Source organism: Phragmites australis, chromosome 8 (genome assembly GCF_958298935.1).
Source record: "Phragmites australis chromosome 8, lpPhrAust1.1, whole genome shotgun sequence".
NCBI classification, from domain to species: domain Eukaryota; kingdom Viridiplantae; phylum Streptophyta; class Magnoliopsida; order Poales; family Poaceae; genus Phragmites; species Phragmites australis.
Genome location: NC_084928.1, coordinates 24,521,768 through 24,542,843, shown reverse-complemented (window position 1 = coordinate 24,542,843; position 21,076 = coordinate 24,521,768). Strand labels below are relative to the sequence as shown.

Here is a 21,076-nt window from a genome sequence, read left to right as displayed (position 1 = left end):
AGCTCCTTGAGAGGGACTTCCTATGACTACTTCCCCCGTCGAAAGCGTGGGAGCAGGGACATCAAGGTGAAGTCAACCACGCATGAGGAGAGTGGTGTGGTTCGTGAGCAGGTGCTACTGGCTACGATTGCACGAGGACATGGATGAAGCTTTGGATGAGCTTCAGGACACATGCAAGCGTCTTCGGGAGGCAGAGGCACTGATCAGGGAGCTGTAGAAGAGCATTGATGGGATGTATAGCTCTTCAGACTCTGAAGACTAGTCCGTCCACTCGCCCTCTCACAAGAGGCTACGCCACAATAACCCTTCTAGCTCGGAGTCTTCAGGAGATACCGACCAGTCAGGTAATGGACCGGCCACTGGATCTCGTGCTTAGGATATCACCATGAGATAGTTTTAATAAATCATTTAGAATCGTTTTGCTTTCTATGCTAAGTGATGAACTGTTTGAGTGTTAAGTTTGCTTAGTTGTGTGCTCGATGCGAGCTGTGGGTCGCCTTTGGCACCTTGTCCACAGCCGTATCCCCTTTATCATACTTTGAGTTTATCAGTTGAATCTTTTCCTTCCAACCCTATCTTGTATCATTATTCTGCTTTGTCACTCTTGTTTCCAACCTCTCTTTCCAATCTCCATCAAATGGTGAACACCTACGTCAGGAGGAACGCTGGCAACGCTAATGCCAACAACAGCAATAACAACGACAACAACACCAACCCGCAGTTTCCGAACCCACCACCACAGGTCAACATGCAGCGGTTGTTGATGATGCAGATATAGATTCTGCAGGGCTTGGCTCAAACTATGGCAAATATACAGCAGGCCCCAGCACATATACAAGCCCCTCCTCCGCCGTAGAACAGGTTGGGGGAATTTATGAGAATCAAGCCACATGTGTTCTCTCAGGCCATGGAGCCAATGGATGCAGATGATTGGTTAAAAGCTATAGAAAAGAAACTTTGGATAGCTCAATGAAATGATAGAGAAAAGGTCTTGTTCGCCTCACATCAACTCTTTGAACCAGCAGCAGATTGGTGGGATGCTTATACTAATGCACATGAAGATCCTCAAGCTATTACTTGGGCAGAGTTTAGAAATAGCTTTCGTACTCATCATATACCTGTTGGAGCTATCAAGATCAAGAAGAAGGAATTCCACGAGTTAAAGCAAGGATCAATGTCTGTGAGTGAATATGTGGCAAAATTCACTCAGCTGTCAAGGTATGCACCAGCAGATATGGACATGGATGAAAAGAAGCATGTGCACTTCTTGGAGGGACTGAATGATGGGATTCAATATGCATTGCTTCCTGAGGACTTTGCCAGTTTTCAAGCTATGGTGAACAAAGCATTAGTGATGGAAAACAAATGCCGCCAGATGGAGCACAAGAGGAAGATGTCCTCCCAAGGTCAGGGTTCAAGCAGTCACTCTCGTCCCCGCTACAACCTGTCTCAGCAAGGACCAATCTTCCGTCAGCAGAACCAAAGTAGACCTCAGATGCAAACCCCGCGTCCGAGCATCCAAGCCACTCATCAAATGCCACCACCAGCACCTCAGCAGAAGAATGGCAACCAAGCTCCCATCACTGGAAAGGCATGTTTCAACTGTGGTGAAGAAGAGCATTATGCCAATAAATGTCCAAAGAAACGCCCAGCTGTCACCCAATGACAGTACAACAACAATGGTGTGAAGCAAGGTCAAACTCAGAACCAGGGACGTAATGGAAACCAAGCTCCAGCCCAAGGCAATCGTGCATAATAGAACTATGTGCGCGGAAAAGTCAACCACATCACAGCTGAAGAAGCCCAAGACGTTTAGGATGTTGTGCTTGGTATGTTTCTTGTCAACTCAAACCCAGCCTCAATATTATTTGATTCTGGAGCATCGCATTGTTTCATCACTACACTTTATATTGCGAAATACAATTTGCCCATTACATCCATGAATCAACCAATGCTTATTAGCTCTCCGGGTGAAGAAATGAGGGCAAAGTATATATGTCCCAAGATACGTCTGAAAATAAGGGGGGTTGGCTTTCCAGCCAACCTTATAGTTTTGGAATCTAATGGTATAAATGTCATTCTCGGAATGGATTGGTTAGCAAAGTTTAATGGTATGTATCGAGTTCGTGGCAACTATTCCATCAGTTGGGTAATGTGCACTCAATAGTTTGAAGGGTGTTCCTATGGAAGCAATCAATGTGGTGTGCGAGTACCCGGATGTCTTCCCTGATGACTTGCCAGGTATGCCACCAGACCGAGATATTGAGTTTATAATTGAGCTTGTACTGGGAACAGCCCTGATATCTAAACGGCCATATAGGATGCCTGCAAATGAACTAGTGGAACTTAAGAAACAAATCCAAGAATTAGAGGATAAGGGTTTTGTGCGCCCGAGTTCGTCACCATGGGGAGCCCCAGTTCTCTTCATCGAGAAGAAAGATGGTAGCTAAAGGATGTGCGTGGACTATAGAGCTCTCAATGAGGTAATCATCAAGAACAAGTACCCGCTAACCAGGATTGAAGATCTGTTTGATCAGTTAAAAGGAGCATGTGTCTTCTCCAAAATCGATCTTCGTTCAGGTTTTCACCAACTGAAGATCCGAGAGTCGGATATACCCAAGACAGCTTTCAGTACCCGATATGGTCTTTATGAGTTTACGGTTATATCTTTTGGGTTAACCATGCCCTGGCGTACTTCATTTAGCTCATGAACAAAGTGTTTATGAAGTATCTGGATAAGTTTGTGGTAGTTTTCATCGATGATATCCTTATCTTCTCAAAGGATGAACAGGAACACGAAGAACACTTAAGGCTCATACTACAGAAGCTTAGAGATAACCAGTTATATGCTAAGTTCAGTAAATGTGAATTCTGGTTGGAGCAAGTCTCTTTCCTTGGCCATGTCATCTCAACAGGAGGAGTAGCTGTAGATCCAAGGAAAGTTAGAGATGTTTTGAATTGGAAGCCACCTCAATCTGTCTTAGAGATCTGGAGTTTTCTTGGATTAGCTGGGTATTATTGTTGATTCATACAAGGTTTTTCCAAGTTAGCCAATCCACTCACGGAGTTGTTACAGAAGGACAAGAAGTTTCAATGGTCCGAAGCTTCTCAAGCCAGTTTTCAAGAGTTGAAGAACAAATTGACCACTGCCCCAGTGCTTATTTTACCAAATGTTCGTAAGAACTTTGATATCTATTGTGATGCTTCTCGACAAGGTCTTGGATGCGTTCTTATGCAAGAAGGAAAAGCTGTGGCTTACGCATCAAGGCAATTAAGGAATTATGAGAAGAACTATCCAACTCATGATTTAGAGCTAACCGCAGTCGTTCATGCTTTGAAGATTTGGAGGCATTATCTTGTCGGTAATCGGTGTGAAATCTATACGGATCACAAGAGCCTAAAATACATCTTCACCCAGTCAGACCTAAATCTAAGGCAACACGGATGGCTAGAATTGATCAAGAACTACGATGTAGGAATCCACTACCATCCTAGTAAAGCCAACGTAGTCATAGATGCCTTGAGTCGGAAGGTGTATTGCAACACTATCATGGTACAAGAATCTCAACCAGCTCTGTACAAAGAAGTCCAGCAACTCAACTTGGGAATTGTCATGAATAAAGGACCTGTGGTCATGAAAATCGAGCCTACCTTCAATGAAGATATCTGTAAAGGACAACTGGAAGATGAGAAAATCAAAGAAATTAAGCAGAATATAAAGGAAGGCAAGGCCCCTGGATTTTCCGAGGATGATCCAGGTATCATATGGTTTGGAAAACACATTTGCGTACCGGACCAAAAAGAGCTTAAGGATATAATTCTGAAAGAGGCCCACGATCAACCTACTCCATCCATCCATGCAGTACCAAGATGTACCAAGATTTGAAAGCACGCTATTGGTGGTATGGCATGAAGCGTGATGTCGCAGAATATGTAGCTCTTTGTGACACCTGTCAAAGAGTAAAAGCAGAACATCACAGATCTACTGGATTACTTCAACCCTTGAAGGTTCCCGAATGGAAATGGGAAGAGATTGGTATGGATTTCATCATTGGGTTACCTCGCACCCAGTCTGGCTATGATTCAATATGGGTAGTAGTAGATCGTTTGACAAAGGTTGCTCGCTTTATCCCAGTCAAGACCACGTATACAAGTGCATAGCTTGTAGAACTGTATATGTCATGGATTGCTTGTCTTCATGGCCTACTCAAGAAGATTGTGTCAGATCGAGGCACTCAATTCACTTCACAATTTTGGCAGAAACTTCATGAGTTCATGGATACAAAGTTAAACTTCAGCTCAGCATACTATCCTCAAACCGATGGCCAAACAGAAAGGACAAACCAGATTTTAGAAGATATGTTGAGGTTATATGCTCTAAAATATAGACGCAGTTAGGATAAGAGTCTTCCATATGCAGAATTTTCTTACAACAACAGTTATCAAGCTAGTCTCAAGATGTCTCCATTTGAAGCCCTATACGGTAGAAAGTGCAGTACTCCGTTATATTGGAATGAAACCGGAGAAAGTCAAGTATTTGGACCAGAAGTACTGCAGAATGCAGAAAAGCAAGTCCGAATGATCCGAGATAATCTAAGGATTGCACAGTCAATGCAAAAGAGCTACGCTGATAACAGACGAAGAGAATTGACTTCTGAAATTGGAGATCTCGTGTATTTCAAAGTCTCACCTATCAGAGGACTTTGAAGGTTCAAAGTCAAGGGAAAGCTGGCACCCAGATATATCGGACCGTTCAAGGTGTTGGATAGAAGAGGAGAAGTGTCATGTCAACTGGAGTTACCATATCAACTTTCTGATGTGCATAATGTCTTTCATATCTCTTAATTGAAGAAATGCCTACGAGTGCCCGAAGAACAGTTGCCAATGGAGAATTGGATGTTCGAGAAGATCTCACATATCCAGAGCACCCAATAAGGATTCTCAAAACAGCCAAGAGGGTTACCAGAAGAAAAGTGATTCGCATGTGCAAGGTACAGTGGAGTCACCATTCTGAAGCCGAAACCACATGGTAAAGAGAAGAAGATCTGAAGGTAGAATTTCCCCAACTGTTTGGAGATCATTTCAAATCTCGAGGATAAGATTCATCCTAAGGGGGTAGGTTTGTCACGCCTGATCTTCCCCTCACCTCCTTAATCTCTCCCTCTCTCTGTCTCTCTCCGTTGTGTGGGACCCAACCGTCAGCTCCATCCTCTTTCGCCGCTCTTTCCTCCTCTGCCACCCACCCGTTTCAATTCCGTCGAGCCCGCGTGTAATCAAGGCGAATCATTGCTGAGTAACCCTGCCAAAAGGAAACCGTCGACCCTCCATCAAGGCAAGATCATTGTGGCCAAGGAAATCGATGGGAGAAAAGGAAACCGAGCCATGTTTTTCGCCGCCGCGTCAAGACTCCGCCGATCGATTCAATTCATCCTTCCTCCTCTATAAAACCTCAATTGACCCCTCAGCCGAGCATCTTCGCACTCCACCGCGCCCAATTCCGCAAACCTCATCGAGTTTCCTGAAACTGTGAGCTCTAGCGCCGTCGCTGGACCTTTTCTACACCCCGCCGCCGTCGCCAAGTTGCTCAGTGCCTCCCGACGCCGTCCGAGCCTCCACCGGTGTTCTCCGTCCGTACTTCGTCATCCTTGACCATTCGCCGTCAAGCTCCGACCATCGCACGCAGCTCCATAGGCCATCGAAGCTCGTCATTAAAGCCCTGCCGTCGTCGAACCACTGCAGCATCATCTTCCCCGACGCCCGATAAACCATCAAACAGAGTCACCACAACCTCTGCTTCCTCTTCCGCCGCTCGTCGACGTCGTCCAACCACTGCAGCATCATCTCTGCCGTCTCCGACCGTCCTCCGTCACCCCGTGCCATCTCTATCGTCGTCAAATCGCCGGAGAAGAGGTAGGCTCCCCCTCTGCCATTGGATCGTCATTGTGCGACGTAGATTAGAAATAGCGTACCCCTTCGCGTGGATGATTTTGGTCGTCCGATTGAAATCGTGCGTGTATGATTTAATGAGTCTCCCGCCGAGTCAACCTAGCCTAGTTAGCAACCACGTGTGCGCCTGTGTCCGACGTGGCTAGTCTAGTCAGTGCTTTTCAGCCATGTCAGCAGCCCGGTCAGCGATGACGTTAGCAATTGCGCAATAAACTCGATTTTCCTTTAGAAAATTGATTCGCGATAATTCGAATATTCCGAAAAAAGTTTTTATTTCTTAGAAAAATTCCAGAAAATAGAAAATGCTTTATATAATTGTTTTTTATAGGTTTTCAAATCTGTTTTAATTTTGAAAAATAGTGTTAAGGATAGAATAAATGATTTTCTTTTAGAAAATACTTTAGAAAATATATATTAATTATGATAATGTTTAGAAATGAATTCTTTGATAGAATAAATGCTTTAAATTTGTTTTTATGCATATAAAAATTAGTTATTTCAAGAAAAATGCAAATAAATTTCATAAAATTGTTTTAATCATTTCTATGCCATAAAATAATTCTAAAAAAAATTTAAATAAATGTTTTAGGCTTTTTAAAAATTAGGTTTAATTCCATAAAATAGTTTTTTTTGTCATTTTTAGTAGCTTAGAATTTCGTTTGGCCGTAGTTTTCGCTTCGTTGCTCTGATTTGGGTGGTTCTTGCGCCCAAATCCTACTAAATTTGTGGCCTAGCTGATTCTAGTGTTCATTTTATGTGTTTGCGTTGCTTAGTGTCTGTTCTTAGTGGTGCTTATTTGCTTGCTTATAGAGGAGTTTGTTCCGGAAGCGTTCGAGAACATCCAGGATCAAGACTTCGGAGATTTCGAGCAACTCATTGGAGAAGGCAAGTGTCCTTGAACATTTTGTGTCTACTTTTATAAAGTTTTGTTTTACAAATTGCATTCTCGTCAACATGATATTTCAGTGTTATGGTTTACTAGTTTTTTCCTCAATCTTCCTTGTGACCGTAGATTGGTTTTCATGTTGGATAGAGTGTGCTTAGTTATGCTTACTCATGGGTAGCATAGTTGAATTATGATAATATTGATGAATTTTGGAAAAAGTGCTTAGCCTAAGATAGTAGGGGCTGGGCAAGTTGGCATGTTGGTTGGCCTGTGGATGTGTTCCAGGCAGAATTATTGGCTTTCGAATAATTGATTATTACCCTGTTGTTGGGTTGATGGCAGTCTTGCCTAGACCATGCTAAAGACCAGTTCGTGGAGCGACCACCTATAAAATTAGTACAACCACAAGTCTGGTATGGGACGGGCCTAGCTCAGTAATTCGCTTTTCTCTCAGCATCGTGAAGATCATTTAATGGTATGGAGATGGAAGGGTGTACTTCCTGAAAGCGTAAGGCGCAAGAGCGGGCTTTTGGGGTAGAGGGTGTACTCCACTTATGTACGACGGTGAAACCTCAGTGGGTCAACACGTGCTGAGAGAGGCGTTGCAAAGGCTTTGCAGTGGAATCCTGGCCGCACACCTCGGAAGTGTGTAAGTGTTTGATCGACACGGGCTAAAAGGAGGACACATTTTGTAGGTAAAGTGTACGACCTCTGCAGAGTGAAAACTGATATATCAGCCGTGCTCACGGTCATGAGCGGCATGGACTCTTTACATGATTAGTCGGGTGGTTTTCGGGTTAGTCTTGGGTTGGAATTGGTGGATCACAGTGGTGGAAAATGTGACTCCAGTTAGCTTTACTAGAGGTGGTTGGAACCTCGGTTGTGGAGCAAGGTGGTGGAAAGCTTGGCTCTTGTCTTAGAGAAATCATTCACATAGAAGTAGTTTGCCTTTATAACTGTTTTACAAATAAAATAGTATTTATGCCAATAAACTTTTTAAGTTAAGTGTATCTTGACTTTTGACCCCATATCACAATTTTTTCACACTTGATGAGTATTCTATATACTCACGCTTGCTTTCTTCTCCATAATATTGTTGTTGCTCAGAAGCTGAAGACTACGAAGGCTTCTCAGAAGATGGAGCTGAGTTCTAGGCAGGCGGCTTTTCAGTCGACTTCCTATGGAGTTGGGTATCGTGCTAAGTTTAATTTTCACTGTTTTGTAATCTTCTTTTAGACCCTTAGGTTATTGATGTAATAAAATATATTGTAATAATGAATATTGTGTCTGCTACTCACTTATGACATCACTACGTATATGTAACTTAATACTGATATAAATATAGTTTACATTCAGTTTGATCTTAAAACTGGGTGTGACATCCTATATACCTCTAGCTGTAGTACACGTCACCTAAACTCCAAACAAATATTACTGTTTATATATTCAGTTCACCATTGTATGCTTTTGACATAAAATGCCATATGACCGGTACATCTTTTCCGGTTTGTCTATCATGTAGGGTGGAAATGAGTTGATATTTTCCAACCGATCGGTTGAAGGGGTTCGGATAATATTTTGGAGCCAAAAAATCAGATATTTGGGAGTTTTTTAAATATTAGAGTTGGGTAGTCGTATCGGATTCGGACACAGTATGGATTCGGACACAGTAAGACATGTATCCGTCGGATATAAAGAAGATTATCTGACTACTATTTGAGTAGTTTGGAGCATGTAATTTTTTATATAAAGTTAGATGAAGATGATTCTTATATAAAAATTGTAGCTATTGGTAAGATTTACAACTTTTTAGTTTAGACTTTTTTCATTTTAAGTTGTTAATATGTCTAAATAATTAATAGAGGCTTCAACTAGTTATACTGGGCACTTGCAATTTCTCCAACTTTCTTCGAATATAAAATCTTTTTTCTATGGAAATATATAGCTAATTTACTTGTTGAATTGCTAACGTAGTTAAATTTTAGACATGAAATGACATGCGATATATATGATTGTTTTTACTTAATATCCAAAGAGATATTCATTATCAATATTATCTGCAACCGACTTATCATATATTCAATTCGTATCAATCTATATTTGTGATAGAGAACATCCATATCCGTATCTGTATCCGACAGTATCCATATCTAACTTTTTTTAAAAAATATATGAGATAGTATCTAATCCAACCACCCCTATTATCACGGTATAAAAAAGACTATAATTTTGCAGATTAAGAAGATATAATAAGAAGTAAACTGGAGCACTTTCTCATGCTTTCACAGATTACCTCTGCTGTAGCATATGAATCCTTCTTTTACAACACATCCCAACAGCTAAATACACTCCACCAAAAAACCCTCTGTTCTGGTAGATTGCTGCAACCGCAGCTGCAAAAGAAGTCCGAAGCTACCTAAGTTGCTGGACATCTCAAATCTCATATTAGTGCCAGCAGAGGTCATGCCATGTCGCCCAGAAATTTTACATATGTAACAATCAGGCTTGAACCAACACCGGTGTCAAATCAGGTGACACGGTTAGGGTACCAACCACCTGAGGAGGTTTCAGACCTTCGCCAGCATCTGCATGATCATGTCATTCCACGCGTCGATAGGCCCGGGCAAGCACCAGTGCAGGCAGTCATTCTGGACTTTGGCTGTCCTCCCCTTCTCATAAGGGTGGTATGTTCTGTAAGGCCCCGAGTGTCCATCGGGCCTTAACAGTGAGAGCTCAAATGTGTCAAGCAGTTTCAGACGGCCGGGGTTGTTAGGCCCTTCGTTCTCCACTACCTTGTCAAACTCCTCTTTCTCAATCCTCCACATCTTACTGTCCAGTTCTCTATCACCGGCCTCCCCTGGCTTGAATGGCACTTTCCGGTTGCAGGTCCCACCGCTGAACCACTCGCCGTTCTCGAAATGTGAAGGCGCCCACGTTCTGTAGAAGACTACTGGCTTGTGAGCCGTGGATGCGATGAACTGGAAGGCCTCCCTGAGCGACTTGCGAAAGGAGTATTCATATGTTATTTCTGTCAGGTTTTTGTTCTGGCAGGAGTGGCAGCCGATCACAGTTTCATTCTCCCAGTAGACTGCAGTTTTGAAGAACCATTGCCCTGTCGATATCACGACATAATCAAAGCTCTCCCATTGCCTCGTCCAATTTGTGTCCAGAATGTCAAGGTGCAGTTGGAGCTCAGAAGTTGAAACACCATTTTCATCCTCAAATATTTCAGCTTTTATCAGGAACGGCGCCCAGATAAGAGAGACAGTGAAGTTGTGTGAAGGAAAGTGCCATCTTCTGGATCTGAAGGCCTTGTCATGGTAGACCTCAGTGGGATCTTCAACCTGAATCAGGTAATAAAACTATTACCTACCAAAGTTTTTTACTAAAATCTTACTTGGAGAAACTCATGTAGGTACAAGTGATATCATCAACACAGAAACATGCGCTAAATAATCTGCATGAGGAAACAGGGCAGAATAAACTTTAGACCCCAGAGTTGCTATTTGGTGTTAAAAGGGCACACCTGGAGTTCATTGAGATATCATCAATAAGAATGACAAACATCTCATTTGTTCCCTAGCATAAAGTGAATGATATTTGTTACCTCCCTGGCTACAGATATCCTAGGATGTCTCTAAAGTACAAATAGTCATGCGAAGACAAGTGAAGTGTCTAGTCAAAAGGTGGTAGATGCACAATTTGCATGGCTATTATTCTGACTGAAGTTGCAGTGGGGAATGCAAAAAGGGAGATTGAACACCTTAAAGGAGCTTCGTATGTTGATATGTCACAACAATCTCTTCCTTACTAACACACATTAAAAACTGACTACTCATCTTATTTACAACAAAGGCATCATTCGGCTGCTGTGTCTCTCACTCTCCTCTCACTTTTTTATAATTAGTAGAAACAGAGATGAAAAAAAAGGAAGCTTCTTATCAAGGAAGCATGACACATAATTTCTGTTTCACACTAAGTGTGATTAAAGAAAATGTATCACCGAAGTAAGCGAGGTAGTATTACAAACACACTACAGGATGACAAGAGAAAATGTTATACAATGAACCTGACAGATATACATCAGAGTTTTCAACTTAGATGCATGTGTATACAGCTTATATAAAGGTAATGTCAATGGACTCTGTTTACAGTATTGTCACATCTCATGCTAAAGATCAACTAAAGCATTCCACAGGATGGTTATGATGTGCCAATACTATATTCTAGTCTAGAGAGAACAAAAGAACATTATTAGACGCAATCAGTAGGCATATGTTTAATAAAATAAGTCAACTTCCAGATCAGTAGACAAATTTTACGAGTTGACTACAAAAACGAATGATCAATTTACAATAAAGAACAGAACACAACATATTAACGGAATCAACAAGGTTTAGGCCCCGTTTGGAACATAAGATTTTCGCATGAATAAGGTAGGATTACAACCAAAAGCTAGATGTGCACTAAAACTAGACAGCAGTAGGCAATTTATTGTGACATGATTACTACATTGTTACATGGTGACAGACGGAAGATGTATGATATGACAAATCAATCGCATGATGACAACTCAAAATACCTTAGAAAGAAGGCAAAGCAATGATTGGACATGATTGCGAAGGATTGAATCACCAATTAGTGCCCAATGCTTGCCCCGCATACCATCTAAAAACTTTTTGCCTTCAAAGGGTGGTATGTCACAACCATATGGTTTCCATCTCCAGTAGAGATAACCAGTGTCAGGCCTTCCATTTGTCATGCAGTTTTGAGGAGACTCAATGAAGCGGCAGGTTGCATTGGTATAAGCCGGCCCTGACGTATGAGGTACCCACTCGCCATGGAAAAGATCACACCTTTCTGTATGAGTAAAGAAAATGTGTGTTCAATTACAAAGAAAAGAACAAAAGATAAAAAACAAATGCTTGGCAGATCACATTGACAATGGAAACCGAACCACAATATTTTCATGTACCTTTTGGGGAATCCTCCTTGGGGCTTGGAGTTGTACAAGGTATAGAAGACGTCACAGTAATAACTGCATCATCTGTTTCTGTTCAATCACACCAAAATTTTTATTACTTCTGCAGATTCAAAGAAGTATGGGCTGATAACAGCACAGAAAGCCAAGAGGCCAATTCACTGGATATTTCCCCAAATCTAGATTGCCCTCTAAATTCCATTGTCAAAAGGAGATCCCCTAAGGTAAAAATCTCACACGTTTACTCAATGTTGGGATGGGAGGGGTTTGCTCCCAGGCTTTTAGGATTTAGATCTGTGGGATATGGATCCAAATCCATTCTATCCAAACAGACCCTTCAAAGTTACCACTGTAACACTCACTCTAAAGCCCACACCAGCAGCAAAAAATATCTAATCGCATTAATTCACTAAACTACCGAATGAGATTGATCACACTCCTCCAAACTTAAGGCATTTCTCCCACGAAACTAATGCAGTAATCACTGCCCAAAATGCCAAGTAATTTCATCTTTTATTCTGCAGGTCAAGACATAAATCATCTAAGAAACATACCTTCCTGGGCATCTTGCTTCTTGTCTGGAGCTGTTAGAGGTCCCGAACTGGTCACAGCAACAATTATATCATCTGTTTCGGTTACTCACAATCAAGATATTAGTACAAAGACAAGTATCCAAACAAGTTGTACTAATTATGTTGTGAACAAATCTATTGGTAAACAACGAGAAGAATAAAAGGGAGCATCACTGAAAGCCAAGAAACTGAGATTTTTTTTATTATCCCAACGAGGGTCTTCTAAGTGAGATCCTTTGAAGGAATCCCTTGAAGCGAAAAGCTCCCACCTTTTCATATAGGTCTAGCACACTGCCCGTCTCACTAAACTAATGAAATATACCAATCACATAGCCTGTTCCTGGAGGCATTTCGTCCATCCACCAAATAAATGCTAGTACCAAATGCACAGAAGTAAACTGTGGCAAAGCATGCATCTAGGGTCAAACAGAACAAGTATAATAAACTCAAGAAACGAGACGCGATCCATGCAGGCACCTGAACACTAAACAATTCAAGCTACTCGGTTCAACAGAGCTTGGTAAATAATGAGCAAAGCTTTAAAGTAGCTCTGAAAATTCTCAGATCTTTACTAATTTACTTTCCACATTAAATATATTTTATGTTATTTAACCAAGAACACGATATGGAGCATAAGCATTTCGATTCAACTAATACTGCTCTTCTCCAGCTACAACTAATATTCAAAATTCAAGTATACAAAAAGGACATATTTTCATGTTTCAAATCCCAATCCAAAGCATTTCTCCATGAGAAGCCACAGCTGCATCCTTTTCTTGTTTCAAGAAACAACAAAAAGTAAAAGAGGTAAAAAGGTAAAAGGGCATTCCAAGAACTGCTCACCGGTGGGAGGCGTCCCGCCGCCGCCGGTTCTTTCCCTCCCCGGCCCAGCCACGACGAGCGCAGCCCCCTCCGGCGCGGCGGTGAGCGGCAGGAGGTAGGCCGCGGGGCCGACGAGCAGCCGGAGCGCGAGGCACGCGAGGAGCACGAACAGCAGCAGCTTCAGCGCCACCCCACCGCCCACCACCTTCCTCTGCGGCGCCGCCGGCCACTCCGTCCCCATCCCTCTCCCCACCCCGCTCCTAATCTCTCGGAGTCGGGCAACACCGCCACCAGTAACCGTCACTGCAGTTGCGTCGGTGCCTCGGCGGTGACAGTGGAGGTGGTTGGCAGGTAGGACTATGGAGTATGGATGCCAAAGTTCTGTCTAGGTGGGGATTTGAGAAGCTGCCACAAGGAGTGGGTGCTCTTTTGCAAGAGGTACCCCAGGCGTTCACCAAAGGTGGATTGTTGGGAAAGGGTATCATTTGTTTTGGTTTTACATGTTGGAGGTAGGGTGAAAACTACTAGCATAATAATGAACCTACCTTGCGATTTTAAAAACATAATACACGTATTGTGAGTCGCAACATGGGCAAAGAGTCACGGAAATTTGAGAATTGTGAAGTACCGTTGGAAGACGACAATACCATACAAAAATAAGTGAACTATGTTTAATTGTCTATAATTGATAATGTTATACTGATATATAACGATGTGTCACACACCATTTATTCGTGGCGATAATTAAGCTTCTGCCGGCAGTAGAGGTCATGTCTCTCCCCTAAGGCATGCATGCATTAGCTACAAAAGTGGCAAGATTTAGTGTAGCCAATCGTATTCTTATATACGGGAAGATAAACATAACCATAATTTTTTATTAGTAACTTTAACTATTCACTACTGCAATGTATTAACTTTGCAAATAGTAAGAATATATCATTCTAAAATCAAAAAATAAATAAGTTGATACCTTTTTTCTAAAGATTTCACCCTTCAGTTGTGACAATAGGTGCAAAATTATGGTGATCTCACGAGTCGTGGCACGCATCCAACCATAGAGCATCGACAATTTTTGAAGAACAATCATCACACAAAACAAAAATCAGAATCAACTCGAAATAATTAGAGCTTTGAACACACAATGAACATCTTTAAACTTGGAAATTTTGACTTTAGGGTCAAACAAACTAGAACTTTACACACATGCTCACAACTTTGAACTCGAATAATTCAACTCAAGAAAAATAAAACACTTCATCATGACCTTTATACTACCAATTTCAGCTTTGGAAGAAAAATTTACCTGATTTGACATTTTCTCCGGTCTAGGGTTTGGGAAGAAGGGGAAGAGGTGATGCAGTGCGCGAGGGGGTGTGTAGGGAGGGGCACAACCACGTGAGTGCCGGTAGGAGGGAAAGGGAGGGGCAGTGGTATCACATCGGGGAGAGAGAGAAGGGGAAGAAGCAGTCGCGCAGAGAGAGAGGTGGGGGGGAGCGACGTGACTATCAGATTGCTTGAGTTTGGTGAGGACGAAGACAAATGGTATACCAATGATTTAAGGAAAGCTCTATATTATAGGTGATAAAACAGTATGTGGTGACAACGAAGACTACATGCGAGCAAAATGGGTTTTTTTTTTACCGAATTAACAATCATGTTAGAAAATATTACCATCTCCGGTTAATCAGTACCCTCCCTAATAAAATAGCAAGTAATGTCCTGGAGTTTGTTCAAAATTTACGGTGTTCCATTATAAATTTTGAAAATCCATTATTACCGCAGAGGTTAGTTGTATTTAATGGTCAAAGCTGCGTTCCAGAAACCAGACATGCTAGATTACTAAATGCTCTTGATCTAGATACGATACATAACTGCATCTGCATGCATGAACATATAACCGCGGTAAAGTAAACCGACTCGTAATCAAACACTGGTAACGTACGCAACGCATGGATGGAACCGACCGTCTGCTCCCAGCCGCTGTTGCGATGCAAACCAACGCGTGGAATGCGCACGGCCGTCGTAACCAGACGCGAGACGTGCTACTACGCGGCCTCGGGCTTTGCGTATCACAGCTGCAGAGGCCGGACAAGCAGGATCTGCTCATCTTTCTCGTCGTTTCCGCCACCAGATCGACCCCATCCGCATTGGGATGAGTCATCGGCGTCTCCTAGCTCTTTCAACGAGGCATGCCGTGCCGTCCATGGAATGGATGACGTACGTACGAGGAGCTTGTTGCGCTTTGTGAACGGTGGCCTGCGCCATCCGCCACCCATAACATTGATACTAGCTAGTATAAATGAAACACCCGTCAGGTGTAGTGTATATTTATGTATAGGTATGTTTAAGTAGATGTCTAAGTCTAAGAATTTTTTATTTTAATTAGATTAAATATAAGATGGAGTTAAAAACTGAACCTCTGCCAATCAAAGACATGTTCTTAATATGCACAAGAAGTACATTTCTTATCTCGAATTGTTCCTAATCCAAAAATAAGCGTACATATATGTTTCCAAGTCTAGGGACACGTGCACATTCTCATTGTATCCGGTGTTAGCAATAAACCAAAGTAAATAAGAAGATACATAAATAATCTTCTCATCATTCTCTACTTGGTACAAATTGAGTCAAGAGTGTTTTTTTAACCAAACGGTAGAAGAGTTTCCTATTGTATTTGTTGGGATCTTAATCACAATACGGTGAACAGTAGAGTCATAATAATGAGTGTAATAATTGTTCCCTCTCGTTATTACATCGGTCATGTAGGAGTATTAATAGCCATACCTCAACCAGCATAATCATTATTACATTTGTGTCTTTTATCCACTGAAATATTTTTTTTAGCACTAAGGAATATCTTAAGATATTCCTAGGGTATTATTGTTATTGTACATTTGCATAGTCCTATCGTAACTGGACCCGACACATGTCCTAAGAGGCCCGCATCAGGTCTCCCTTTGGGGCTATTGGCGGATTCCCTTTGGTCATCTTCTCGCTAGATTCTTGCTAACCGTTCCTCTTGGGATAGTTCTTCGTTCTCTTATCTCTTGGGATAGGTCTTCGTTCTCTTATCAAAGGTCCTTGCGTCACATCCCTTCGTCCTCAGCACTTCGTTGTACCCTTCGTCATACGATCTTCGCCTCATCCCCTCATCCTTCTATCCTCACGTCCGGGCTTCACTACTGCTTCTGCCCTTCGGTATTCCCTTCTTCATGTGCTCCATTCGGGATCATCACTTGCATCCTTGGACTTTCAGACCTTTGTTGTATACCCTTCGACCTAATCCCTACAGAGTATAGGGAAAGCATCTATCTCGGCGTTAGTCTTGCTAATTTGCCTTTGAGGTTGGCTAATATAGCCAAAGTCAATGAACGGGGACCAACATGATACCACTTCCCCAATATTATTAATAAGAAGAAGAGCTGGATGGGTTAATAACGCTCAGCTAATTTGAGAAAATCGAGCAGAAAACCACAACTTTGCGGGCAACTACCTAGCTAAATTAGGCTTAAGATACCGCAACACCTGACCATCTACCTAGATGAACTAGGCATGAGATGACCGACTCCACCATAGAAAATGCTAAGTGTCGGAACCAACCCGTCCAAAACGAAAAAAAAACATGAGGAAGAAAACTCCAAGATGACGCTTCCAATGAGGTAGCAATGTCAAAAACACCACCGTCGCATATTTGAAAAAAAAAACTGGAATGTGTTTTTCACTCAGAGATCTTCCCTAACAAGGCAGGAAGCATCAAAACATCGCCTCTAATCGGATAACGACGCCCAAGGATGTCGCTGGCACAGACATCAATAAGAGACCAAACCAAGAATTTCACTAGGTGTTCCTGCCCCTAATCGTGTAGTGGGGGTTAAACGCACTCATACCACAAGCACACAACCACATGCTTATTCCTATTCAAACACATATACCGGTAAACCTATTTCTTGCATTACTTAGTAGCTAGCTCTGGTAGCCCTGATCTATGTCTAAAAAACAGATGCCTATTCTTTGTTTGCTTCACGCTACTACTTTATCTCGTACTTGCATATCTAAATCTAAGTTTTTGAGATGGACCTTTCATGGGTTCAAAGAAAAGAAGAGTACGAGTGGGTGATGTGATGATGTCATTTGCATATCGTTGAATAGTGGCTCTCCAGTTACAAAATTAGTATGATTGATGTTTTTCATATAAAAGAAAGAGTTAGCAGCCTCCTTGAAAGGGATTGGTGACGTCCTAAAATGGAGCGGGGCGAATTAGGACATTTATAACTAATTGGCTCCAAAAACTTCACAAGATAAATCTATATCAATTTCTATCTAAATATGCTCTTGGTTTATCTAGTATGTTTACTCTACCACTCACAAAGGTTTGCAAGCTATAGCCAATCCTAGCAAACTACTCTAGGAAGGTAAATATGCAAAGGTAAATTGCAAATATGTAAATGTGAAAACGTAAATAAGGTAGTGAGAGTAAACTCGACATAAAGAATTTTTATCCTATGGTATCGATAGCATAAATTCCACTCCTAGTCCACGTTAGAGTAGCCACCTAAGCTATTGCTCCTGGTCGACATCCGGTCATAACCCTTGAGTCACCTAGGCCTCAAGTAGGTTGAGCCACCAAACCACTAAGATAAGGCTCACTAGAAGCCTCTCTTCCGGTCACTTGTCGTTGTCTTCTTGGGCTACCAAGGTAAGGGTCTCTATATTCCCGTACAAGTTTCTTGCAGTCACTCCACACTAAGCCACAGGGTTGACAAGCTTGAGCCACCAAGGCTCACGGTACCAATGAGTCACCAAGACTCTAAGACATCAGCATACCACTTGGTACTGAGTAGGATCACTCCTTGATCTACTCGTTGGGCCTAATATCACTAATCACTCCCTAATCTTGTGCTAATTGCCTTGGATGATCACTTTTAGCACTTTGGTGGCTTGGATGTCTTCTGAAGTGTATATGAGCTTCTCTGGACTCCAGCACACTTAAATGACTGAGTCGAGGGTATATATAGTCTCAACCCCATGAACTAGCCGTTGCTCCAACTGCTAAAACAACTGTGAACATTGGATGTTCCGGCGTTAATGGTAGTACAGGCACCAAAACATCTGGCGTGTACAGAAGTAGCAACTAGCCGTTGAAACCCCACTCAATCTCATTGTGGACACCAGATGTTCTGGTGTTACCTTAAACTCCATCACCAGATTAGCTGGTTCATAGACTTGAGCCAACCGAGCCACTTCTCTCAACTATGCATTTGTCCGCCATGTAGGTCTTCAATGTGATGGAACATCCGGTGTGTACAACCACGCCAAAACTAGCCGTTGCAATTACAATATCCTCTAGCGAAGTCTCCAATACAAACAACGAACCATCCGACATGTATAACTCCATCTTCCATTGAACCGAAGGAAATCTCTAGAAAATACATCGACATGCACAACTTCAAGCGCTTGACCATCCGACGTTTGGAACACTTGAACTTCAACTTCTGGAATGCTCTGGCGTGTACCGATGCCTTTGCGTCGGACCATCCGCATGTACAATTTTCCTAGGACTTATCCAATTCAATTCAGTCTTTATCCAGCTTCGGTGGCTTATTCATATGTTGCATCCATGAGATCTACTAAAGTATATATACTTGACAAACATATTAGTTTCATTGACTATGTTGTCATTAATCACCAAAATCACATACATATACTAAAAGGGTCATGTTCATTACAATCTCCCTCTTTTTGGTAATTGATAACAACACAACCAAAACAAGTGACAAATAATAAATGATATCAATTGTAAATTACACAAATAATGAATGATAATAATTGTAAAGTGCACAAGGCCTTACTACTCTGCTTAGATGTATGGTAAGAACAAACAATGATACCAATTGTAAGGGAAAGATTTCATCTTTATCATATATTATTTTTACCTTCACTTTGTCCACCTTTTATTGTGGCTGTCGTGGAGACAATTCTCCCCTTTCTCCATCACTACTATATCCCTTGATCGACCCATGCAAGACCTCCTTGCTTTGCGCACTTCTTAGCTTAATATCACTTGTAATCATTTCCATGCGTTCTCTTGCATCATGCTTCTCCTTTATCAACAATCTTGCATCTTGCTTTGATCGCCAAAACTCTCCCCCTTTGTTAACAATCTCAAAATTCTACAGCCACATGTTGGACTTAAGAGAAAACGTTAGAGCACATGGGAGAGATTTTCATTAATTGTAGGAATACAATGTTAGAAAATATCCCATATAACTAATGAAGAAAAAAATAGTTCTTATATGAAAAAGGTCTTAGTGTGATGGTTACTAGACTTAAAGGATGAGAATCATAGGGTTAAAATACCCTCTCCTCTCCCTTCAAAAGAACTAACAATATGTTGTGCATGTTTCTCAAAGAAAAACTGAATGCATTAAGCATTTGTAATGGAATTGGTTGCATGCATGCACATCAAGTGCTAATGGCTGTTTTACTAGATTGTTTAATAGAGGTCTCAATGCTTTCTATGGACATTAACCCTTCAGTTTCACATAGTAGCAATTGGACCATTAATGTTCAATTTCATGCAAGATGAAACGTAGAGGGCTTTGAAGCTCATGCACATCAAGTATATATGTGTGTGTGTGTGCGCGCGCGCGCGCGAGCTGCAGCATAGAAAAATGCATATAGTTAGCACATAAGCAATAGAAGAAAGGCAAATGCTCATAGCACATAAAAGAGTACTTGTTCTCTGATCATCGAGAGAACGCGAAAGGAAGAAGGAAGAGAGGAGAGAAATACTTCCAAGATGCAAGGCGCTAATTTGCAAGCGGGTAGGTTTGTGCGGTATAGCACATGAATGGTTGAGTTGTGCAATGCACACATAAAGACTTTTTTTTTATTCGATTAAATCAATTTGTGCTAATACGATCTTGTATAGCTTCTGCGATTTTTGCTTACATTTGGTACCGAGCCAGGTTCTAGCACATTTGATTTACCATGATAATTATTGTCGAATATGTTGGTCTCCTCTTTCTTATGCCAATAAAATATGCATGCAACATGAAAGTTATTCCGTTGTATAATGTCTCATGAGTGAGTTGACGACCAAGAAGTTTGATTGGTCGCTTCCCATTCATGATCATGTGACAAGTATGATGAACATTGCCGCAAAATTGAACTCCATGGGTATGGACGTGAATGAATCATTTTTGGTCCAGTTTATTATGAACTCTCTTCCTCCTGAGTTTGGCCCATTCCAGGTGAATTACAACACCATTAAAGAAAACTGGAACATTCAAGAAGTCAAGGCCATGTTGATTCAGGAAGAAGGAAGGATAAAGAAAAACAGGGATCAGTCTGTCCATCTCACGGTGCATAACGGTGCTTGCAGTAGCAAAGGAAAACCAGGGAAGAAGGGAAAGAAGGTGGCGAAAGATTCACTTCATGTTAATGAGGGGCAAATCCCTAAGAAATTGAGATGCCATTTCTGCAAGAAAATTGGTCATTTTAAGAAGGATTGCCAGAAGAGGAAGAAATGGTTTGAAAAGAAATGTATACATTAGAATCAAATCTCATTGAAGTTCCTAATAATACCTGGTGGTTAGATTCTGGTGCTAGTACTCATGTTTCACATGCTATGCAGGGATTCACTTCGATCCAACTCATAAACGAACTTGAAAAGTTCTTATACATGGGGAACAAAATGAAAGCACGTATTGAAGGGATCGGGACTTATAGAATAATCCTCGAGGCCGGTTTGTACTTAGACTTGAAAGAGTGTCTTTATGTTCCTGAATGTACTAGGAACCTAGTATCTATAAACAAGTTGGATGTAATAGATTTTAAGTTTATGATTGGAGATGGTATGTTCTCATT

The 21,076-nt window shown here is 41.6% G+C and overlaps 1 protein-coding gene across 1 annotated transcript; it reads right to left on the bottom strand.

The window, feature by feature from the left end:
• Positions 1 to 9,044: 9,044 nt before the first annotated feature.
• Positions 9,045 to 13,604, bottom strand: LOC133926833 (protein trichome birefringence-like 24). Its single transcript, XM_062372963.1, has 5 exons — positions 13,229 to 13,604; positions 12,368 to 12,439; positions 11,808 to 11,885; positions 11,415 to 11,692; positions 9,045 to 10,176 (listed from the first exon to the last, which is right to left on the bottom strand). The coding sequence occupies exons 1-5, from the start codon at positions 13,446 to 13,448 to the stop codon at positions 9,400 to 9,402; spliced, it is 1,425 nt and encodes a 474-aa protein (XP_062228947.1). The 5' UTR covers positions 13,449 to 13,604; the 3' UTR covers positions 9,045 to 9,399.
• Positions 13,605 to 21,076: the final 7,472 nt, after the last annotated feature.

What these genes read in the sequence shown, in the direction of transcription:
- LOC133926833 (XM_062372963.1), bottom strand. Translation starts at nt 13,448, where the DNA reads ATGGGGACGGAGTGGCCGGCGGCGCCGCAGAGGAAGGTGGTGGGCGGT. An exon ending in CGGCGGGACGCCTCCCACCG is followed by an intron (nt 12,440 to 13,228) that starts GTGAGCAGTTCT and finishes TAACCGAAACAG; the next exon opens with ATGATATAATTGTTGCTGTG. An exon ending in TGCTTTGCCTTCTTTCTAAG is followed by an intron (nt 10,177 to 11,414) that starts GTATTTTGAGTT and finishes TACCTGATTCAG; the next exon opens with GTTGAAGATCCCACTGAGGT.